General features: G+C 41.0%; 2 protein-coding genes across 7 annotated transcripts; one reads left to right on the top strand and one right to left on the bottom strand.

Annotated features, from left to right (window-relative positions):
- The first annotated feature begins 356 nt into the window (after positions 1 to 356).
- On the top strand, positions 357 to 14,901 carry ankle2 (ankyrin repeat and LEM domain containing 2). 3 transcript variants are annotated; one of them, XM_062418008.1, is made up of 13 exons: positions 357 to 398; positions 2,639 to 3,121; positions 4,307 to 4,501; positions 6,397 to 6,581; positions 7,462 to 7,650; positions 7,753 to 7,875; positions 8,222 to 8,285; positions 8,394 to 8,573; positions 8,691 to 8,793; positions 10,075 to 10,265; positions 10,484 to 11,351; positions 11,658 to 11,789; positions 12,800 to 14,901. In XM_062418008.1, the coding sequence occupies exons 2-13, from the start codon at positions 2,650 to 2,652 to the stop codon at positions 13,008 to 13,010; spliced, it is 2,913 nt and encodes a 970-aa protein (XP_062273992.1). In that variant the 5' UTR covers positions 357 to 398; positions 2,639 to 2,649; the 3' UTR covers positions 13,011 to 14,901. The 3 variants fall into 3 exon arrangements, with proteins under 3 accessions (XP_062273992.1, XP_062273991.1, XP_062273990.1); XM_062418007.1 differs by lacking the exon at positions 357 to 398 and adding an exon at positions 1,571 to 1,668; XM_062418006.1 differs by lacking the exon at positions 357 to 398 and adding an exon at positions 1,683 to 1,786.
- An 82-nt stretch (positions 14,902 to 14,983) lies between these two features.
- On the bottom strand, positions 14,984 to 19,793 carry pgam5 (PGAM family member 5, serine/threonine protein phosphatase, mitochondrial). 4 transcript variants are annotated; one of them, XM_062418246.1, is made up of 6 exons: positions 19,309 to 19,793; positions 17,407 to 17,579; positions 17,043 to 17,168; positions 16,547 to 16,635; positions 15,938 to 16,071; positions 14,984 to 15,523 (listed from the first exon to the last, which is right to left on the bottom strand). In XM_062418246.1, exons 1-6 carry the CDS (start codon positions 19,536 to 19,538, stop codon positions 15,373 to 15,375), a joined length of 903 nt encoding a protein of 300 aa, XP_062274230.1. In that variant the 5' UTR covers positions 19,539 to 19,793; the 3' UTR covers positions 14,984 to 15,372. The 4 variants fall into 4 exon arrangements, with proteins under 4 accessions (XP_062274230.1, XP_062274231.1, XP_062274228.1 ...); XM_062418247.1 differs by having other exon boundaries at positions 15,938 to 16,068; XM_062418244.1 differs by having other exon boundaries at positions 16,547 to 16,642; positions 17,044 to 17,168.

Here is a 19,793-nt window from a genome sequence, read left to right as displayed (position 1 = left end):
TCATTTAGTGTAATAATAATAACAATCTTTATTTATATAGCGACTTTAAAAAGAGTGTCACAAAGTGCTTCGTAAATAATATGTAATAATAACCACACACATAATCCACAGTGCTGCATGCTGTTTCTCCAAAAACTACTTTATAAATATTTTCCAACTTGTCTTATCGTTGAGATTTTTTCGTTTCATTTACTTATTTTTTTAAATGCTTTGTTTTTATTGTAATGTAATAAGGTAGAGGTGTTTTTCTTTATTTTTCAGTAACTATTTCAGTACGTCCACGTCGTTATTTCGTTCAGGCAATGTTGGGCGGAAGCGGGTCATCGCGCTCCGCATTTTGAAACCGTCGCGGTGAGAAAGCGAACACCTAGCAACAGTAGCCGGGTAGAGAGGAGGAGGTGGGCATGGTACCATTTATATAAACATTTCAGCTTGCGGTTGTGTTGTTTTGTGTTACTTCTATATCTTCAGTAAGAAAACAAACTGGTAACTGTTTCTTTATGGCGTGTAAGGTTATTGCTAACGGGCGATTTCTTCGTTTCTTACCTTGCTAGGTTGCTAATGTTAGCATGCCTGTCAAACTCCGTTCCGTACAATGTATCATGTAATAATTCACTTTATCTTTCCTTGGTTACCCCTTTCACAGTTACTCACGTTGTTAACTGATATTTGCTTCAGGTCTTGTATGAATACCTCATAGACTAACGTTAACTTGCATGCTTGTCCAACCAAGTTGGCCCTGCATGCATGGGCTTGTGCCGATATGAATCATCTTTTTGTGGACTATAAATCAACACATTTGTAATCAAGTCGTCATTTTTAATATATATATATATTTTTTTTTTTACAAATTTTAAGATGTTTTGTTGAGTAGAAATACCTCAACGGGCGGTTTCTAGGTTATCGTTTCCTTGGATTAGTCACGTCTACTACTGGGAGCATGATGCTACATTCAGGGCTCTGGGAAAGTATGGAAATATAATACACATTACTCAAAATACTATTTTAAGCGGCAGCGATGTGTTCAGATATCTATTCCCTAAAGTCTGTTGCCATGATTAAGCGTGTAATTGTGTGGTTTTCTGGGTATAGATGCGTAGATACTGTGCAGCTCATTAAATAAGAACATGAATCGTCATTAGAAGGCACAACAACTTTTCTATGTAGTAAAACAAAATGTTTTTTGTGATATGGTATATGTCAGTAAATAGTAAAATATTGATTGCAACAAAAAAAAGCAAACTATGCATTAGTTTTGAGCGGCAATGACCAGCGAGTGATCTTTAGTGATGTTTTATAAGCATGTAACATTTACCGGAAAATAATTACTGCCATATTAATTTAAAGAATGACGTTGTGTATAAGTTCAGCGATGACCTTCCTCAGAATGTCATGAGTGATCGTTGGAAATGATTACCTTATTTTTATTTCTGCGGGGCGTCAAGTAACATCTACCTCATTTTCGCCGAAGTTTCAAAACTTCCCACAGGTCAAGAAAGCAGCATGCGCCCTCCCTTGAAACTGAGCATGCGCAGAACATGTTGTAAACAATGAGACTATTCCAGACCGTGTCCAGCTTTTGTGTCTATCCAACAGTTTTATGATATCTGTGCAAAACTAACAACGGTTCCCCATAGCTCCGCGTCTATTAAATTAAAATGTTCCTTGGTGAGTATAGGGACGCATTTGTTACCAGATGTCATCACGTACACTTTGAATGTTATCGGCATCATCACACGAACCTCGAATGACATACTTTGGGCGTGACAGCATGCGAATAACCCGAGTAATGTTACTACAATTGATCAGTTTTTTTTCTATCTTTGTCTGTTATATTATAGCAGCTGGGGTTGTTAGATTTACTCTGTGTTAGACTATATTTTTTATCAAAGCAGTTTCGTCGGCTGATAAAGCCGACTTGTTGGTTAGCAAGCGAGCTAGCAGAGGCTAGTTTAACATGTATGTGGTTGTTTACAGATGAGGTATAGTAGGCTGAATGGATGCATGGCGCTACAGTAACATCTATGGCTTTACCCGGGACTTATATTTAGAATATATAGCAGCTCATAAGCTTTATGTGATAGAGCTGTGCAGCCTACATGCAGATGCTTTGTACTGAAGGGCAAGGGTTTACTCGTTCGTCTGTATTGTATTGAACAACGGGTGGCTGCTTGATGGGTTTATGAAAAGAGTAAATGGCATTTAATATCAGTGTACCACACAGCATTATGCTGCTGAATGATAATGGATTGCTTGTTATTTATTTATTTATTTCAGAATTTGTCTAGTTTCCTGCTCCAGATAACATTAGTTGTTGTTTTTTAAGTCATAGTTCACACTGACTGATACCACACTAAATGAAGGTTTGAGTTCACATTCTTTGAAAAGCAAAGAGTATAACTTAATGCTTTTCTAACAATGTGCTTGTTTTTTGCCAGCAATGGTAGCAGGTCATCTAATATTTATGATAGTTTGTCTACATTTTCAATTTTTAATTATTATGCACAGGTGTAGAAGAAAGAAATGTGACTTAGTAACTCTTGTAGTATTAACTAATAATTCTGTTTCCCTAAATGGTTATTAAGTTTATTAACAACTGCTGATCATGATTGCTAAAGCGTATTCTGATGTGTCTCAGGGAGCTGAAGCATGGAGGCGGTTCTGAGCAGGCTGAGGGGGCTGAGCGCCGATGAACTGCGCGAGGAGTTCGCCCGGGCAAACCTGAAGTGCGGCCCTATCACAGCTACCACGCGAACCACCTTTGAGAGGAAGCTGGCCAAAGTGCTCGCCGGACCAGAGAGCAGCGCCACCGAAACGGACAGTAGCTCGTCCACAGCCGTCTCAGCCGGCGTGGCTTCTGTTGCCGAACATGCCAAACCTGTGTCATGTGCCACCTCAGCAGTTGCACCCACTGCTGCCAGCGAAGAAATGGACTTTGGCTACGGTGTGGGTCTCAACCCCCCAGAGGAAGAAGAGATCTCAGTAAAAACATCCTCAAACGTCTCTGCTGTAGGCAGTAACTCTCATTCCAAAACAGAAACTCCGTCAAAGGCTGCACAAGTGTCCCCAATCTTGTATTATGGAGTATGTCCGCCGTGGGAGGATGTTTTGGCTAGAACTGGTAAGAGAAATAAGCTTGTTACTTTGTGTGCTGTTATGCAGTTTTCAGTGTTTTTGTATTGAGAAGCAGCAAAATACATTCATTATCAGATGATCTTGAAATTGGGGAACTGCAGGAAAAAAGTGAAGATGTGTGCAGAAAAAAGTGAAGCCATGACTAAACATATGTAGTTCACACTTTTTATAAAGTTGTAAATCCAACATAATTTCACACACAAGGTTTAGTAGTTTTGTAAGTACATAATAATGAAAATCAAACTGAAAACAACATTCAGTAAAGTTGTCAGCTCTTTAAGAAACTTTGAAATGAAAAAATAGGGATTCATCTATTAATAAACAGTATAGTGAAGAAGAAAAGAAAAACAAGCTTTGTACCTGCACTCCAAATCATTACATTCAGTTTAATGATAAATAACAATGATATTAAGGTGACGTTCAGGGTTTAATGTCTTTTTAGGCCAATGATAGTCTAATTTTTAAGTATCTGATTGTGCCACGTCTGACAAACATCTCTAATGGTTAACATTCACTTCTAGTCAGGAGCTGATTATATCCATGTGTGTTTAAATTACACATTAAGATGGTTTAACATAGTTTTCACTGCACTTGATCATTCTTTAGCTTCCTTTTTTTCTATTTTCATTGTTTGTATGTTTAGTCATACTTATAAATACTTCCCTCCAGTGTAAACAAAAACAACACGTTCTTTGATAGTTCAATTTTTGGCCTTCTACTCAACTGAGACCAAAGTCCGCAACAACAGATTATCCCGTTGCTTGTTTGTTTATTCATGGTACCGACTGTGTTATATTTGTTCTAGAAGTACTTGCTGCTGTTGCACTCTGACATCTGCATTTGTTAGTGATGTTAAAACATTTTTGTTAGTAAGAAGCGGGGCAGTAGCACAGCGTGACCTCTCTGTAATAGAATATTGATCTAAATTAATCTTGAGCTACTCTGAAAAATCAATGCTGTTAATATTAATCTGTCGGGGCAGGCTTTTGTTGCGACTGCTAAAGCAGCAGCACTTTGTAGACCCTCATCACAAAATGACATTACAGGCTAAGTAGACAGAACTGATAATTACACACACAAAAAAAAATCGTGTGATAAATGAAAAAAAAAAAATCAGGACAATTGAAAATGTAAAAAATAAAATGTTGATTCTGTGTGTATTTGTCTGTAGAGAAAGCACATGTATATACAGACAAGAAAGATGCCCTTCAAGCCGTAAAGATGATGAAGGGAGCCCGCTTCAAACCCTTTTCCAACCGTGATGATGCTGAGAAGTTTGCCAAGGGCGTCTGTGACTATTTCCTCTCTCCAAACAAATCTGCATCCTGTGTGTCTCCTGTCAAACCGGGCCTGGTCATTAGTAAAGGTGAGTAGATGTATGTATGTGTGTGTGTGTGTGTGTGTGTGTATGTATGTGTGTGTGTGTGTGTGTGTGTGTGTGTGCGCACGCTATGGAAAAATCAGTGGCCTTTGTTATATCAAGATACTTCTATTTTTGCATTTGTAACAATTTGAGTGAAAAGCTGAATCTTTGGAAAATCTACATGAATTTCAGGGTATCTTCAGTATTTGCTGTGTCCCCCATTTGCTTCAGTGACAGCCTGCAGTCGAGCTGGCAGGGACTCCACAAGTTTGTGCAAAACCTGATGACCCGTTATCCCAGCATGATTTGACAATGTTCCAAAGAGCTTCTTGCGATGTCACAGAAAGCTTGGCTTTCAAGAGCCCCCATAAATATTCATCAGGGTCGAGGTCGGGTGACTGTGGAGGACAGTCCATGACAGTCAGAACTCCTTGGTTTTTACTTTGGTCTTCAGTCAGTTTTTAGCAAAGCTTTGAGGTGTGTTTGGGGGGGTCGTTATCCTGCTGCAGGATGAATCCTTGTCCACAAAGATGAAAATAAACCAGAGGGTTCAACATGTCTCTGAAGAACTGAGTGCTACTTCTCCTCAGTCAGGGTAGTGCAGGACACCGACACTAAATGAAAGTGCAGGTGTCCAACTTTTAAGTAGGAAAAACCCCCCTACATATGAATATTCCCACTACCATGTTTCATACGCCCAAGTTTGAGATTTAGTGATCCGCAGTGGTTTAAAAACTGCTTCTTGTCCTTCTTTTGACAGTAGTTTTACTGATTGGAGTCTTATATTGTTTATCTAGCAAACTCTGTATCTGTGATTAAGTTGCTTTTCCATCTAAGGGAACTAAAGCTTGATGTATTGATCCACTGATGGTGTGGTCACTTTTGATCTGCCTGATCCTGCTTTGGATACAACTGATCGAGTTTCTGGCATTTTAAAGTTAAATGCACGGTTACTTCAGAGATCTTTAGTCTGGCTGTTGTATGATGCTTAGAAAAGCCCTCTAGCTTCTGTTTCCTACTGTCACAATACTACATACTAAGCAATGATCTGCTGGAAGCTTGAGGCAGAGCCATATTTATAACAGGTGAACGCTGGCTGCAAGTTGAGTGACTCGAATGAGCAGATCAAATCCCCCTGAGTGACATCTGAACACTTCAATGGGGGGATACAATTCAGGAAGATCTTATACAAAAAGTAAAGTTGGTTGATGCCACAAATTTGCTTAAAAATAATGGAGAATCTTAAACATTTATTCCTCATTTTACATGTTATGACTTTCTGTTTTTTAAATGTTTCTGAATCCTAAAACGTTTTAATTATCTCTGTGTTTACATGAAAATATCAGATTTTAAATTTGATCTCTGACTTTTGGACCCCACTGTGTGCGTGTGTGTGTATGTGTATTTGGGCCATGTAGAGGGTCAGTTCTCAGTAACACGCACAGCAGAGAGCACTGAAGTGAATTGTTTCCTGTTAACATAATGCTCTCTGTATTATTAAAGAAATAATGCTAAGGCAATAATATTGAGTGCGTTGCAACACATCAGAGTTGGTTGCACTTTGCATCCCTGTCATCAGCAAGACCACTTCTTTTTTACTTTTGATTTTTTTAAGTTGTGTGACGTCACATTTCTGTGTTTTAAAGCAGTATATGGCAGGGTAATTATTCCACGGAACAATCTGCGTAATTTTCAGTGATCTCAGTACCATGTTTGATCTAATCACTGTCATTTTGAAAATGTCAGTGTAGTGGTGAGAAACATCATTCTGCAGGTTTTGTCAGAATCAGGTCAAAAACTGAAAAACTATGTGATTCACAGCAGTCTGTGACCCAGGCCTCAGTTTCAACAGGTTTTTGACAGCAGTGTCCGTCCTTCTCTCTCCCTCTTCACACAAGATAACATGGAGGTTGATACCATTAACCGCGAGCGGGCCAACAGTTTCAAGAGCCCACGGACCCAGGACCTGACAGCCAAGCTGAGGAAAGCTGTGGAAAAGGGCGACGAGGGGGCCTTCGGTGACCTGGTCTGGAGCAATCCACGCTATCTCATTGGCTCGGGGGATAATCCCACTATTGTGCAAGTAAGAATATGAAATGCATTTCCTGATTGAAGCTGAAGTGAAATTCAGAGGCAACCTTGTTTGAACTTGTAATGAGGCTGTGGAAAGTCTTTGCTGTTAATAGAGATGTGCTGCCTGACTTCATCGTTGTCATTTGTTGATACATAAACGTCTTTTCCACATCAGCGCCGGCCTTTAACAAATGTCCCTGTCAAGGCTGCAGCTGCTACGATGAAGAAATGACTTCCTGCATGTGTGTGTGTAGTAAATACATTTGTGATAGTTTTACATAGCAGATAAAACATACTTAAAAAAAAGAAAATTCAGTTCATTCAATATATCTGAGCCAGATGAAGTCAGGACACAGGATCAGATGAACAGCAGAACACATAAGAATGATGCAGGCATGTTGCTACACTGTAATGCTACAGCTGATGATTGTAGGCCTTAAAAAGTATGAGACATCAGTTTTCCATCAGTAGTAAGAGTAACAACGTTATCATTTTTACTGTTCCACCTCATGTTATTTCATTGGCCCGTTTTCTTATATTACTCATTTATAGTTTTACATCTTTTTAATCATTTAGTTACATTCAGTTGGCAATACAATGACTTTTATTTGCTTTGTGTTTGGTGTAAAATCAATCCAAAGTAATAATAAATAAGCCTATAAAAGTTGGTATGTTTAAACTGCAGATTTGCTGCTGTACTATAAATACTAACTATTGTTTCTTAAGCCCTGTTTATTAGACACTAAAATAAAGGTTGGGTGATACATCTCTAACCTCAGCAGGTGAAGTTAAGGTCAGCTTTTAAAATTAAGCATCCTTTCCAGTTGACAGAAGATTAATGAGGATTACGCCCTGATCCATCCAGTTTTTCCACTGTTTTGTCTGTTCAGGAGGGCTGTCGGTACAATGTAATGCACGTGGCAGCCAAGGAGAACCAGGGGGGCATCGCCCAGCTGCTGCTGGACACCTTGGAGAACCCAGAGTTCATGCGTCTCATGTATCCAGATGACCAGGAAGTCATGCTGCAGAAACGGATCCGCTACATTGTAGATCTTTACCTCAACACTCCAGATAAGGCTGTAGGTTCTTTGACCAAACCAGATAAACTTGATTAGATTAGATTCTTTCACAAAGTGAAATGAGCTGTGCTTTAATATTTTATGTTGCCTGTTTTCTCCCAGGGATTTGAAACACCACTCCACTTTGCCTGTAAGTTTGGGTGCCCAGAGGTGGTCAACGTCCTGTGCTCACATCCTGACATCGATAAGAACTGCAAGAACAGGGATGGCTACAAGCCTTGTGATGTAAGGGAGTTTTTATTTTTACCTTTTAATAATGTGCACAGCTCAGTAAGACCAGATTTAGCAAAGCCTGGGTTGTGCTAAACGTGCACGCTTACATACGGGAGCTGTGCAGCAGCACTGCCGAACACTGAAAGATATCACAGTAGTAGCAGCTGAGGGAGGGACTGTTTAGCTCACTCAGGTTGACCTTTTAGCTTGCTTTTTAAATCTTTTGTCAACAGTCTCTCACACTGCACATGGAAGGCTAAATTTAGATGAGCAAATTCTTTCCCCAGCTAATCCAGCAACAGTTGCATGCTATCAGCTGTACGTGTGTCACTAATTGTTCTTTTTTATCTTTCTGCAGCTTATTTGTAGCAGGAAAAATAAAACACAAGACGTGAGACAGAAGATAAATGACTATTTGGAGGGTAAGGACACAATTTTAAACATTAAATCTCAGTGTTCCTATTTTCCTCTGTTTCTTCAGGCAAGTCATGTCTGCTTATAATAACTTAAGATTGTCTGTTGTCTTACAGATCGCTGCTATATTCCCTTGCTGAGAGCAACCGACAACAGCTCTCAGCCCATCATCGGTGCTACTTGGTCACCCGAGTCCTCAGACAGTTTCTCTTTCAGCCAACGGCATACAAGAAGCCCGATGGATCCGGTGATGACTGTCACTGCCTTTGCTGGACCGCTGAGCCCCTCTAAAGCAAGTTCTTTACCCAATTACCTGTCTGCATTTACTCAGCTCCACTACATTAAACACAGTTACCACATGCATCTTTCACAACATGAATTGACCAGAGAATGTGATCGTCCCCTGCAGGCAGATGACTTTCGCCGCTCCTGGAAGACTCCGCCCAGAAGCCAAGCCAAGATGTTCCACAACATCCTCAAGTCTGATCCCGACCGTGGGGCAGAGAGGGTGGGCAGGTGAGAGATTGCAAAAATATTGTGCATGCATAAAGAGAGTACACTAGAAGAAATACTGTTGACACATGCAGACATGTCAGGCCATGTACTACACCCTGGGTTCAGCCTTACACAGTCAGTACAAGGAGAACTGCAACAAAATTCATCTCAAAGAATGAAAAATAAATAAATAAAAATAGAAATGTTTGAAGACATGGAAAGCATCAAATTAGTACTGGAAATTACTCGAAAGCAAATATTCGATATTAAGCAAATATTAAACTTATATTAAAAAATGGTCCACTGATTTGTGCTTTGACAGCACTTTAGTCTCAGACAGAAAGAAAATCTATAAAATTGGAGTGAAATTGCATCATATCGTAATATTTCCACTATCGCAATAGACCTGAGTGGTCCAGATCTATTCTGGACCACTCAGAATAGATCTGGCTACTTTGGCTTATCACTACTAGAGCACCACTACACTCCACCTCCTTATAGAGGTGCTCAACAGATTGGTGACAATCAGATGGAGGCAGTTGTAGGTGACAGTGAAGAAGAAATGAGAAATGCAAGCAAAATGCCACTGATGTCCATGCTGGATACACAGAGTGTCATGGCCCTTTGTAATAGTTGGTAACTGTGCTGTAGTTGAGCTAGTGTTGTCAGCAACATGCAACTGTAGCCCTGCCGTTTATCATTTTAATGTTACCGTGATAAACAGTGTTAGTCGTCACTCGTCAGCCCCAAATATCTCATAAAGCTCTGAATACAGCAGTTAGTTATGAGCATGATGTGTTGTGTTTACTGCCACAGAAAAAGAAATAAATCTTAAGGTCATTAGTACGATGTTGTTTCTCTTTTGTCTCTCATCAGACTCACTAATGCTACCAGCAGCTCTGTGAGAGGCACAAACTGAGGCTACAGTTATCAGTGTTGTGATATTTATACTTGGCAGCATCTCTTTTCTGTGAAACTAATTTATTGTTAATATATATTGTACATAATCTGACTAGTTCAGTAACAGATATCATGATATATCGCAGATTATGTCTTTGTGATGTGTGATGTTTGTCATGTGTATTGCAGGATCACTTTTATTGTGATTTACTGTTATTGTGGGAAGAATATCATGATATTATTGTGTGTTAATCTGTGTTTCACACCCCTTCTTTTTAGTCAGTGAGAGGTATATTCATGCTCCAGCAACTATGAAAAGACCGGTGTTTTACTAATAAATACAGAGATGTGGCTTAATTGTATGTGTAATAATCTAATTGCTAAGTCGTCTTCTCTCTACAGAGACTTGGCTCATGAGATGGGCCACCCATGGACTGAGTACTGGGACTTCCTTGACAGTTTTGTGGATATGTCATCGACCGAGGGGCTCCGCAAGCTGGAAGAGTACCTGAGCAAGAGGGACTTCAGCCAACGGGCTCACGAAGAAGCCGGGGAGAATGAGGCCAGCAACAGGTTTAAAACCCCCTCTCCAGGTACCCTCACCTGCTCTGTATCAGGGAAGTCCTGAAAAATATAAATATCAGCCTCTGTGATTGAATCTGTAAATTGTAATCAGTGTAAAGGTCTCAGTCGTTGCCGCTTGTGAGAGAAAAAATTGAAGGATTTTGCGAAGCTGCATAATCTCCTGCAATGAAGAAGAATATGATAAATTAATGATAAATCTGTTTTGGTCATCATCATCTGTTTACAGGCAAGCCCCAAAAGTTCTGCAACTCCATCTCTGTTGGTGCCTTCCTGGACGAGGGTGATGACATCAGCCTTGAGGAGATGAAGAACCGACAGAACGCAGCACTCACCAGCATCACCGCCTCTGCTGCATCCAAGGACGGCCTGAAGGGAGCGGTGGGCGGTCGCGAGTTCCACATCTTGCCCATGGCGCTGCACCACCGCGGGGCCGACCTGATCGAGACGGCGGCCGAGCAGGACCTGCTGTGCTGCTGCGACGACAGCCTGCTGTCACCCGGCGTCGCCTGCAAAAACGGGCTGTGCTCTTCCTCTAGAGATAGGACTCACAATGGAGACAAGGTGTCTCCCCGCACCTCCCCGTCCTCCTGCCTGCTGTCGCCCATCTCCAACCTCATGGTGGAGTTTGAGCGCATGTCGCTGCAAGAGCCGTTGGACAGCCTCACCAGCTGCAGAGAGAGGAGGAGCAGCGGAGGGAGCCGGCACAGGGAGCTGAGGGACTCCTACAGCTCCTCCTCAGCTACAGACCTGAGCTCCGGGCTGAACCGCGTCTCTCTGGGTCACAGCAGCCAGGACGCTGAGGCCGTGGAGGGGCCGGGATGGAGAACAGAGGGAGGAGAGGCGGAGGAGAGGCGCAGCAGCGGCAGCTCAGAGGAGTACTTTGAAGCAGAGGAGAGCCTGGAGATGCTGGGCAGGACTAGGGGGTCGGGATCAGGGGGGCGCAACATCTGTGCGAGGTCCAAATCATGGGATCACGGGGGGAGGGACCTGAGTAGCTCAGGATCATCAGGGTCCTCTTATAAGTCATTAGATAACTCCCACGAGTTCATACCCAGGACCCCACCGCACATTAGAAAAGGACTTTTCATCGATGGGTGAGTCACACTAGTCTCTCTGCAGAGTGCATCATGGGATATTCGATGTTTCTATATATAAAGCGTGTCAGATATAACTTGTATTAAAAGATGTGTTAATATATTTAAGCTGATACTGTAATAAGCAATAATTATTCTAGTCTAGACATTTGTACTACAAGGCCAGCTAACTCTAACTACCATTGATCAATATTATTAGGGATCTGTGACAGGCAGCCAGTTACAAAAGGGTTCAAACTTATGATTTATGATTTAAATGTCACTGCAGACACCAGCTCATGTGATCTTTCTTCCATTTTTTCACAGGGATTCACCAACCAAGGTGGACAGAGAGGTCATGTCAGCGTTAGAAGGCACAGACATCGATCCCCAAAAGTATCCCAGCATTCATAAGTGGAAGAGCACAATGAAGTCGTTCTCTGCGTCAGACATGCAGAGGTTAGTTTGCATATTGTTGTTCTGCTGACTATACTGTTTGTTTATAATAAAAATGAGGCTTTGGTTAAATTAGATTATCAGATTAAAGGCTAATCACTGTAGTCAATATTTATTGTGTAGGGAAACATTTTAGTATCAGGGATAATTTGTTAAGAGAAATGCACCACCTCACATGCTGGACTGTGATAACAGTGAATATATTTACATAAACTGGCTTGTTAGGTATCTTTCAACTATTCTCTCACATATCAATATGCTAAAAAAAGGAATAGCTCTGAGACTAAACTCTGTTTTTAGATTTCAGAGCTGTCCATTGAATATCAAGCTAAAGGAATGATGCAATGTAATATCAGAGGTTCATACAGTCCTCGTACACCACAATGAAATTATGTTTGTGGTAAGACATCTGAAATAATAAAGGACTAGCAGGTGGATGATATTTCCTGCCCAATGTATGATTTGGTCACATACCTGTAACAAAAGAGAGGAGTTAACATGTTTATTACAGCAGAAATTCAACAGATATACGTGGTGCAGAGAAGACATTACAGCTATTGCAGCAAAACACTTTTGCAATTACAATCTGCAGACTTTTTATGGATTAGAAATGAGGTGAAATGCCAGTGGGTGGGGTGTTTTTGTACCAGAGAATAAATACGAGAAGAAACAATTTTGAAAAGCTTTGAGCTCTTGAGTCCAGACTTATCAAGAAGTGATATCTAGTAGGTGTAGCCAAAATCAACGGTGTCATCTCTAGTAAAAAATGGCCGCACAAAAAAATAGCTTCTTTAGAATGAGATGCAGAAAGAAGACATATCACTTGAGCTGCTGACAAGGCCACTGAAAGTTGTGCAGGTTGTTTTACTAAGAGATGGGACAATAAATCTGAAGATGTATGAATATCAGCAGCCAGTGCAGTAAACCAGTCAGCACTCTGCAGGCAGGTTGGGCTCATTTCAGTATTAGAAGCAAAGGAACAGTGCTGACTGGTGTTCATCTGTATCTTCTAGCTGGACTAGCCCTGCGGTGGTAAAACCAAGACTCAGGATGCAGCCTCAGACTCCCAGCTCCCCGGTCAGCGGCCTGATGTCACCCACCGGACGCTTCAGTCCCGCCCGGCACGCCGCCTCACCAGACTTCAGCCCCAGCCGTTACAGCCCTGCCAATGCTAGCTACATCCAGCGCATCCGCCTCAAGCACTTGAACGAGCCTGCGATCTAACCACCACCTACTCCTTCCCCCATGCCTCCAACCACTGCGGCCATACCCTTTACGAGCTCTAAACCCTCCCACCTCCACCCCCTTCCTTTCTTCCCACTCCCAACCCAGCTGCACCAAGGTGACTACACCAGAGCTTAGAAACCACATACCTAACAGAAATATGCACAAGTGTGTGGAAGATTTGTATTAATGATGTATGGTACTACTCCTATGTAATACAGGATTTCTCATGTTAGGTTGTAATGTACACTCAAGACTCTAAAAAAGGAAAAAAAAAAAAGAAAACTTGATGATGTATGTACTGTATGGGTGTGGACCTTGTTGAATTGAAGGTAATGTTATTTGTGGCAAGTGGACGCACCTGTATCATAGCCTGAGTCAACTTTTTTGGATATTGTGAGTACAAGCCGCACTCCCCAAAATTTGTTTGTCACTTTAAAAAAAAAAAAAAAAAAAAAAAAAAAAAAACCTTAGTGTGGAATCCTCAAACCAGATTCTGTCACTGAAGATGTTCTTAAGAAAAAAGAAAAAAAAAAAGTAAAATGTCAATATTTTAAAAATTATTTTTTTGTATGTTGGTCAATAGCACAAAAATTAAATGTTTTTATTAATGGTGTTAAAACCGACTGCCATTTCCTATGTTTTCCTCAGTTCAGGAATTGCCTTAATTTTTTGAAGAAACCAGTTCTGTCAGTTCAGACATGCTCTCTAGCTCATACAATGAAATATCTGGAAATCCACTGACTTACATGTGTCACAGGTGACGACGGCAAAACGCGCGGGGGAAAAAAACAATTGATGAGACTGAGATCTTCCATTCTTTTCTTTTCTTCAATAAAAACGGGATACATTTTCCATCTTTTCTCGGTGGTTCCTGGACATGTCTTGACTTTTCCTTTCTGCCACTGTCGGCGGCCTTAGATTGTGCAATTTCTTGTTTTTGTTTTTTTTCTTTTTTGAAATATCTTTCAAATGCAAGCATCTCCCACAGTGTGAGAATTAATGATAAAATACACACCCATCAGTAAAGTGTCATTTCAGTTTGTCTTGTCTGGACTTGAAAAGCACCCAGACTGAGACCAACCTAAAGCTACATTAAGCGAGTTTTATCCACAAGGTGGGCAGAAAGATTTCAAAGCTTAACAGCTACAGAATCCTGATATATTAACTTACTCTTGCCTATAATGGCCATCTTTATATTTAAAAAAAAAAAGCTGCCTTACGCTTACAGAGAACACAATTCGCAAAGAGCTGCATAGCTGGGTGTTGATTCCCAGTGAGCTCAGCAGCACTCACAACCCCCCCCCCCATCATTTCAAATGTGTTAAGTTCAAAATTAGTGCTTAATATAGCTTTAATGTTATGAATCTTTTCAGTCAAATTGGCTAACTGTTAATTCATGTAAACACAGCAGGTTTTAGTCTAATGGTGGAATGTGAATGTGTGAAAACCTGCTGTTTCCAAATGATTTGTAATTTAGAGATAAATTCACTGCTGTATGAGGGCTTATCTGCTACGTCTAGGACAAAAGAGCCATTCATTTTAAATATTCAGATTGCCACACTACTTATAGGTTGAAAGAAACAATGTTCTGAATGTATTATTTTTGTTTGTGAACTAAACCTTTATCCGAGAGCACAAACTACTTCACTGAGAAGATTGTATTGTCATCCGTGTGCTCTCAGGTGACAGTGGATCTGATTCTGGTCTCTGAATGTTTATGAATGTGGAACTTTGCAAAAATGCACCTAAAAAACTTAAAACATGCTTCTTGTGCTGTTAGCATTCTGTGCTTTATTAAAAAAAAAAAAAAAGAACTTTGATGGTGAATTCTCTTTCTGTATGTCTAGACCTCATTTGCTTTCAACTAATCAATAAAACATCACTCCTACTTTACTAGTGATGTGTATGTGCTTTTTTCTTTTAGTGGTTGCAAAAACATCAAGAAAGTACATGAAAAATAGGCATGTCGTGATTTTTTATTTATTTATTTCAACTGCACTATACAACACAGTCCTCACTTCAGTGACATTTAAAGCTAAGATCATAATTCGCATTTACGACAGCTATACAAACACTTTTTTTTTTTTTTTTGGTTTAAAAATCAGTAACTTGTGTAAAAATTCTCAGTTACATTCAGGAGGAGTTGCTATGCAGCTGTAATTCACTTCTGTTGGCATCCTATGGCACGGAAGTAAACACAACAACGCCACCACGGAATCTCTCATTACATGATAGTTCAATTACAAAGAAAATCAAAGTAATTTTCAAGACACTTAAGGAGAAAACTGAGCTTTGACCCTGCGACTGACCCACTGGACATCTGACTGAGTCACAGAAACCTACGGCGTGTGTCGGCCGATCAAGTCCGTGTTAGTTTGTCCGGGGGCATGAAACCGGCGTCGCCCAGAGTTCTGAGGGCCACCCTGCCGCTAGGGCGGATGGTGAGCCATGTGATGCTGCCGTTGTTCAAGCCCATGCGTAACCAGCCCTCTGGAGGAAACTGCAGAGCCCTGAGAAAACAAATGGAAGAAGACGGCAGCTAAGAATGAGCCACAGTAGTGCAGAAACTATCTTTACACCCTATTTAAAACATTTGGTTTACATGTATGTGACATGGCCCATAAGTAGTCACTTGTTGCATAAATACTCTTGTTGAGACGAAAGGAGATTGTTAACTAGCTCAGCTTAGTCTAAAGACTGCACAGAGAGAGAGAGAGGCTGGACTATTTTTTAACAGGATTCTATTAAAAATCACAATGACACAAGCAAAGCACATATTCAATCAAAAAAAATCTCACAGGAATCTATTATGGCAAAGTCTGAACAACAGTTAACACGACAAAGAAGCTGATAACTTAGCAGCAACAGGGCAAAGCTCTGGCCTCGGCTGAGCCGCGACCAACCAGTCCGCCGGCGGCACAAACCTGCAGACAAAATAACGGATGACATTGGCATGACAGACGATGATCTCATAGCTGTCTTCCTTCTGCTTAGGGTCAGCGCGGTGGATGTAGCGACGGAAGGCTGCCTCAATGCGTGCTCCATCTTCATGGTACTGCTGGAGGACGGTAGAGAGGTTGAAAGCCACCTTTGTCAGATGAAAAGGGTTCTGTCTGAACCCCTCAGTCAGTACACAGTCAATACATGAGGCTGCAGTGCAATGGAGGGAATGTATGTAGAGTTTCACTCCAAAATGATGCCAACTGATACTATGGCTGTCGAGTGTTTTTGCTTTAGGAATTAAAATTTTAACAATGGCAAAATGTTCATCTAAAAAGACTTATCTTCAGCTGCCATCCTTCTTTAAAAAAATGTTGGCATTTTAGAACTAAACTCTTCCTGTGCTCCATTCCTGTTGCATTGCACTGATGTATTGGCAGATCTCGGCTTGGAGCCTTAACAAGCACTCGACAGGACATTTTGCACAGACACGTGGGCAGCAGAAAGCTACCTAATCGAATACAAGGATATGCAAAAATATAGAAAGATCAGTCCCCCACAGCCCGCTCAGGACGTAGGGCAGCTTCTCTCACCACAGCGTCGGGCTTCCAGTGAGTGACGGGTGGGACCGGCTCGATAGGTGCGCCCTCTCTTAGCAAATCGCAGCTCACCAGATCCACTCCTGGACCCGTATGACATTCAGAGGGAGAATAAAAGTTAATGATCTGTATTTTCTGCACCAGTTTTACTGTTCTGTACAGAATCTAGGTCACGAAACAGGAAATGGTAACAAGACACAACAAAGACGAACAGGATATGAATAGTAACTATCAGCTTTAACAGTGTCAAATCAAACTTTATGAATAGAAGCATAAAAATGTCTACTTTAACAATATCTTGATAAATTAAGGGGATGTTTTTTACTTCAAATATCTATAATCAATCATTTATCTTTTATTGTTCACGTAATCTGCATCAACTGACTCAAACAGTGATTGGTACAATAAAAATGTAATGAACTTTCCAAACGTGGAGGCAAAAAAAAAAAGCCGACTGAGTTTGAAATGCAGTGTGGCATCTATCCACTACCTGATAGGTGTTTGCTGATGATGTTTGCCGTCTCCGTGGCTCTGGCCATGCTTGAGTGGATCAGAATGTCATACTTAAGTCCCAACGCTGCCAACCGCTGGCCCGTAAACTCAGCCTGCTCACGACCTGGAGAGAGGACAAGACAGCCATCGTTACATCGATACAACTGATAACTCAATTTGTGACTAAAACAACTGCTCTACAAGGTGCAACTGAGCAAAGCAAAGAGAATCATACTGATGCTTGTAAGCCTCCATTTCAACAATATATAAACACCCCAAACTGTAAAGTGGAGAATGTGTTCCTGGTCAAAGCTCCAGATGAGATAATGAGAAGACATTAAGAGGCCGTTCTGAAACCAGACCTAATGGTGTGAGGATCCTCTCTTTGTCGCTGCTCCCGCTCAGGTTGTACTGGGAGTGTCTGATGAGGAGGATGTTTCGTGTGGCTTTAGGTTTGCCGTTGTCCTGCTCCGAGCTGGGGTCTTCAGTTGCACTCTCTTTCTTCTTCCCATTGGTCAGTGCAGATGGGTCTCTCCTGAAAAGAGTTAAGACGACAGTGATCTTGGGATTAGAAGAAGCTTTAGTCTCTCATGGTTAAATTGGAAAACTGGGTTAACATAACTATAATTTAAGAAGATGGTCAGTAAAATACATTGAGAAACGTCCATTTATCTTGTTCAGGACTGTATGGAAAGATCTTTTAAAGAAAGACGTTTTTAAAAAAAAAAAAGAAGAAGCTATTAATACCAGACTTGCTTTTCAGCGACAATGTACCTCTTAGAATACGGGACTTGAACTCTTACAGCTCCTTAAGACTCACTCTTAGATTCAGCATACATCCAAAATGTCAAGTATAACTTTGGTCATTAAGCAAGAGCTAAAATTCATTAAGACCAGGATCCTCATAGTGTCACCTCAGTGGCATCCTGTTGGAAGTTCAAAGACAAGTCAACCAAATTTCCTGGGTCTTCTTTTCTTTTTTTTAATCAGGACAGGTCTATTTTAGGATGGCTGTTTCGTAACCACATTATAATTTAATTTTCATTCATTTTATGTTCTTACTTCCACCAAGGATGTTATGATTTTGCCCGTTTAAAAAAAAAAAAGTTATTACTAATCCTCCCTTTTTCCTATTACAAGAGTGAAATTGTGTTATGTAAACAGAATCTTATGTAAACAAAACTTATTTTTGACATCCAAGCAGCACCAGCAGCAAAGTTAAAACTAACACTGACATAGTTAAGTGGTGTAAATATTAAAACGTAATAATACGGTGCGCTTTAATATCCTACTGATTAAGATGCATGCTTACTTATCGCAACATCAGTGATGTGAATCTGACAGCTGACTTTTGTTGCATGTCACCCCCATCTCTCTCTCTCCCTGTATGTTTTTCTGTCATATCTACACTGTCCCTGTAACATTGCAATAATGAAACAGAGGGTTTGTTTTTCATTATTGTAGCTGACCGTAAGAAATGACTACAGAAGTCATTATTAGTAAAGAGTGAGGCAGCTAGTGTCTGACACTGACACCAGTGGAGTAAATGTAAGATATATTCTGAACACTTTTTTGGAGGGTGGGGCACTTTATGTCTTTTATGATAGAGACAGTGTAGATATGACAGGAAAAAACTAAGGGAGAGAGAAAGATTCAAAGTGGTTATGAAGAATCTGTCTAACCTGTAAGCTACCAGAGCATGCCATACTATTTTATTTAATATTTACACCACTTGACTGTTAGTGTGTCTTGTCACTCTGCTTTATTTAGTTTTTCCTCAATTATGTTTAAACCCATGATTACACAATTTCATGTTCATCTCTTGCAATAACAAAACGGAGAATTAGTCAAGACTTGTTTTGATCCTTTTTATTTCAAAACGAGCGAAATCAAAACATCCTTGTTGGAAGGAAATACATAAATGAATGAAAAACGAAAGTATAGCATGGTTGCTCAACAGTCATCCTCAAACAGACTCGTGGCAGATGATGTCTCTGATAAACCATACAAATTTGGGCCTGCCCTAGTTGACAGCGAGTCTATCAACTGCCAACAGAGTGCCTCAACCTGCCACTGAGGTGTCTCCTCTACAATTAAGTCCTTAACCAAAATATATCCCTTTGGATGAGCTGTTGTCACACGAATACAAGATTTGGCGTTGCACCCAAACAAAAGTGTGCTTTACAAAACGGACAGAACATAAAAACAACATCTTTGCGCATATCATCGCAGTCGTGACACAGAGCGTGTGTGGAGGCTCATACTTATCCCAGTTGAAGTCCCAGGCGTGTCCCGTCGGGGCGGGTGTGTGGCTGGCTGAGGTCCACGCCGGTTGCGCAGCTTGAAGGACGGTGAATTTCGGCCACCGGCTCGCTGTCTCTCCGCGCTGCTCGCCGAAGTATCCGCGGGAGTCTGCAGCGGCAGCAGCGAATACTAGCAGCGCGGAGCCTCCGGCGAAGCCACTGATAAGTTTGAAAGTTTTCCTATAAGACATCCTGCGACCCCCCAACCAAGCAGCAAACTACTGCTAGCTAATTAGCGGAGCTTAACTGGTGTGCCGTTCACGAGGAGCAACGTTGTCTCTTCTCACAAGGTTTTCTGTTACTAAAAGGCTTATAGTTGTTAATTCCAACTCGAGCAAGGAATATAAATACACGCTCTTTCTGGTACCAATCTGTACCATGCGGCGGGGGAAACTAAAATTACACTCGGCAGAAGAGATGGCAAGCTAATCTAGCCAGCTTCCTAC

The sequence above is a fragment of the Scomber scombrus genome, chromosome 4 (genome assembly GCF_963691925.1).
Source record: "Scomber scombrus chromosome 4, fScoSco1.1, whole genome shotgun sequence".
In the NCBI taxonomy this organism is placed as follows: domain Eukaryota; kingdom Metazoa; phylum Chordata; class Actinopteri; order Scombriformes; family Scombridae; genus Scomber; species Scomber scombrus.
The sequence above is the reverse complement of the archived record's forward strand: the minus strand, read 5'-3'. Positions and strand labels throughout refer to the sequence as shown.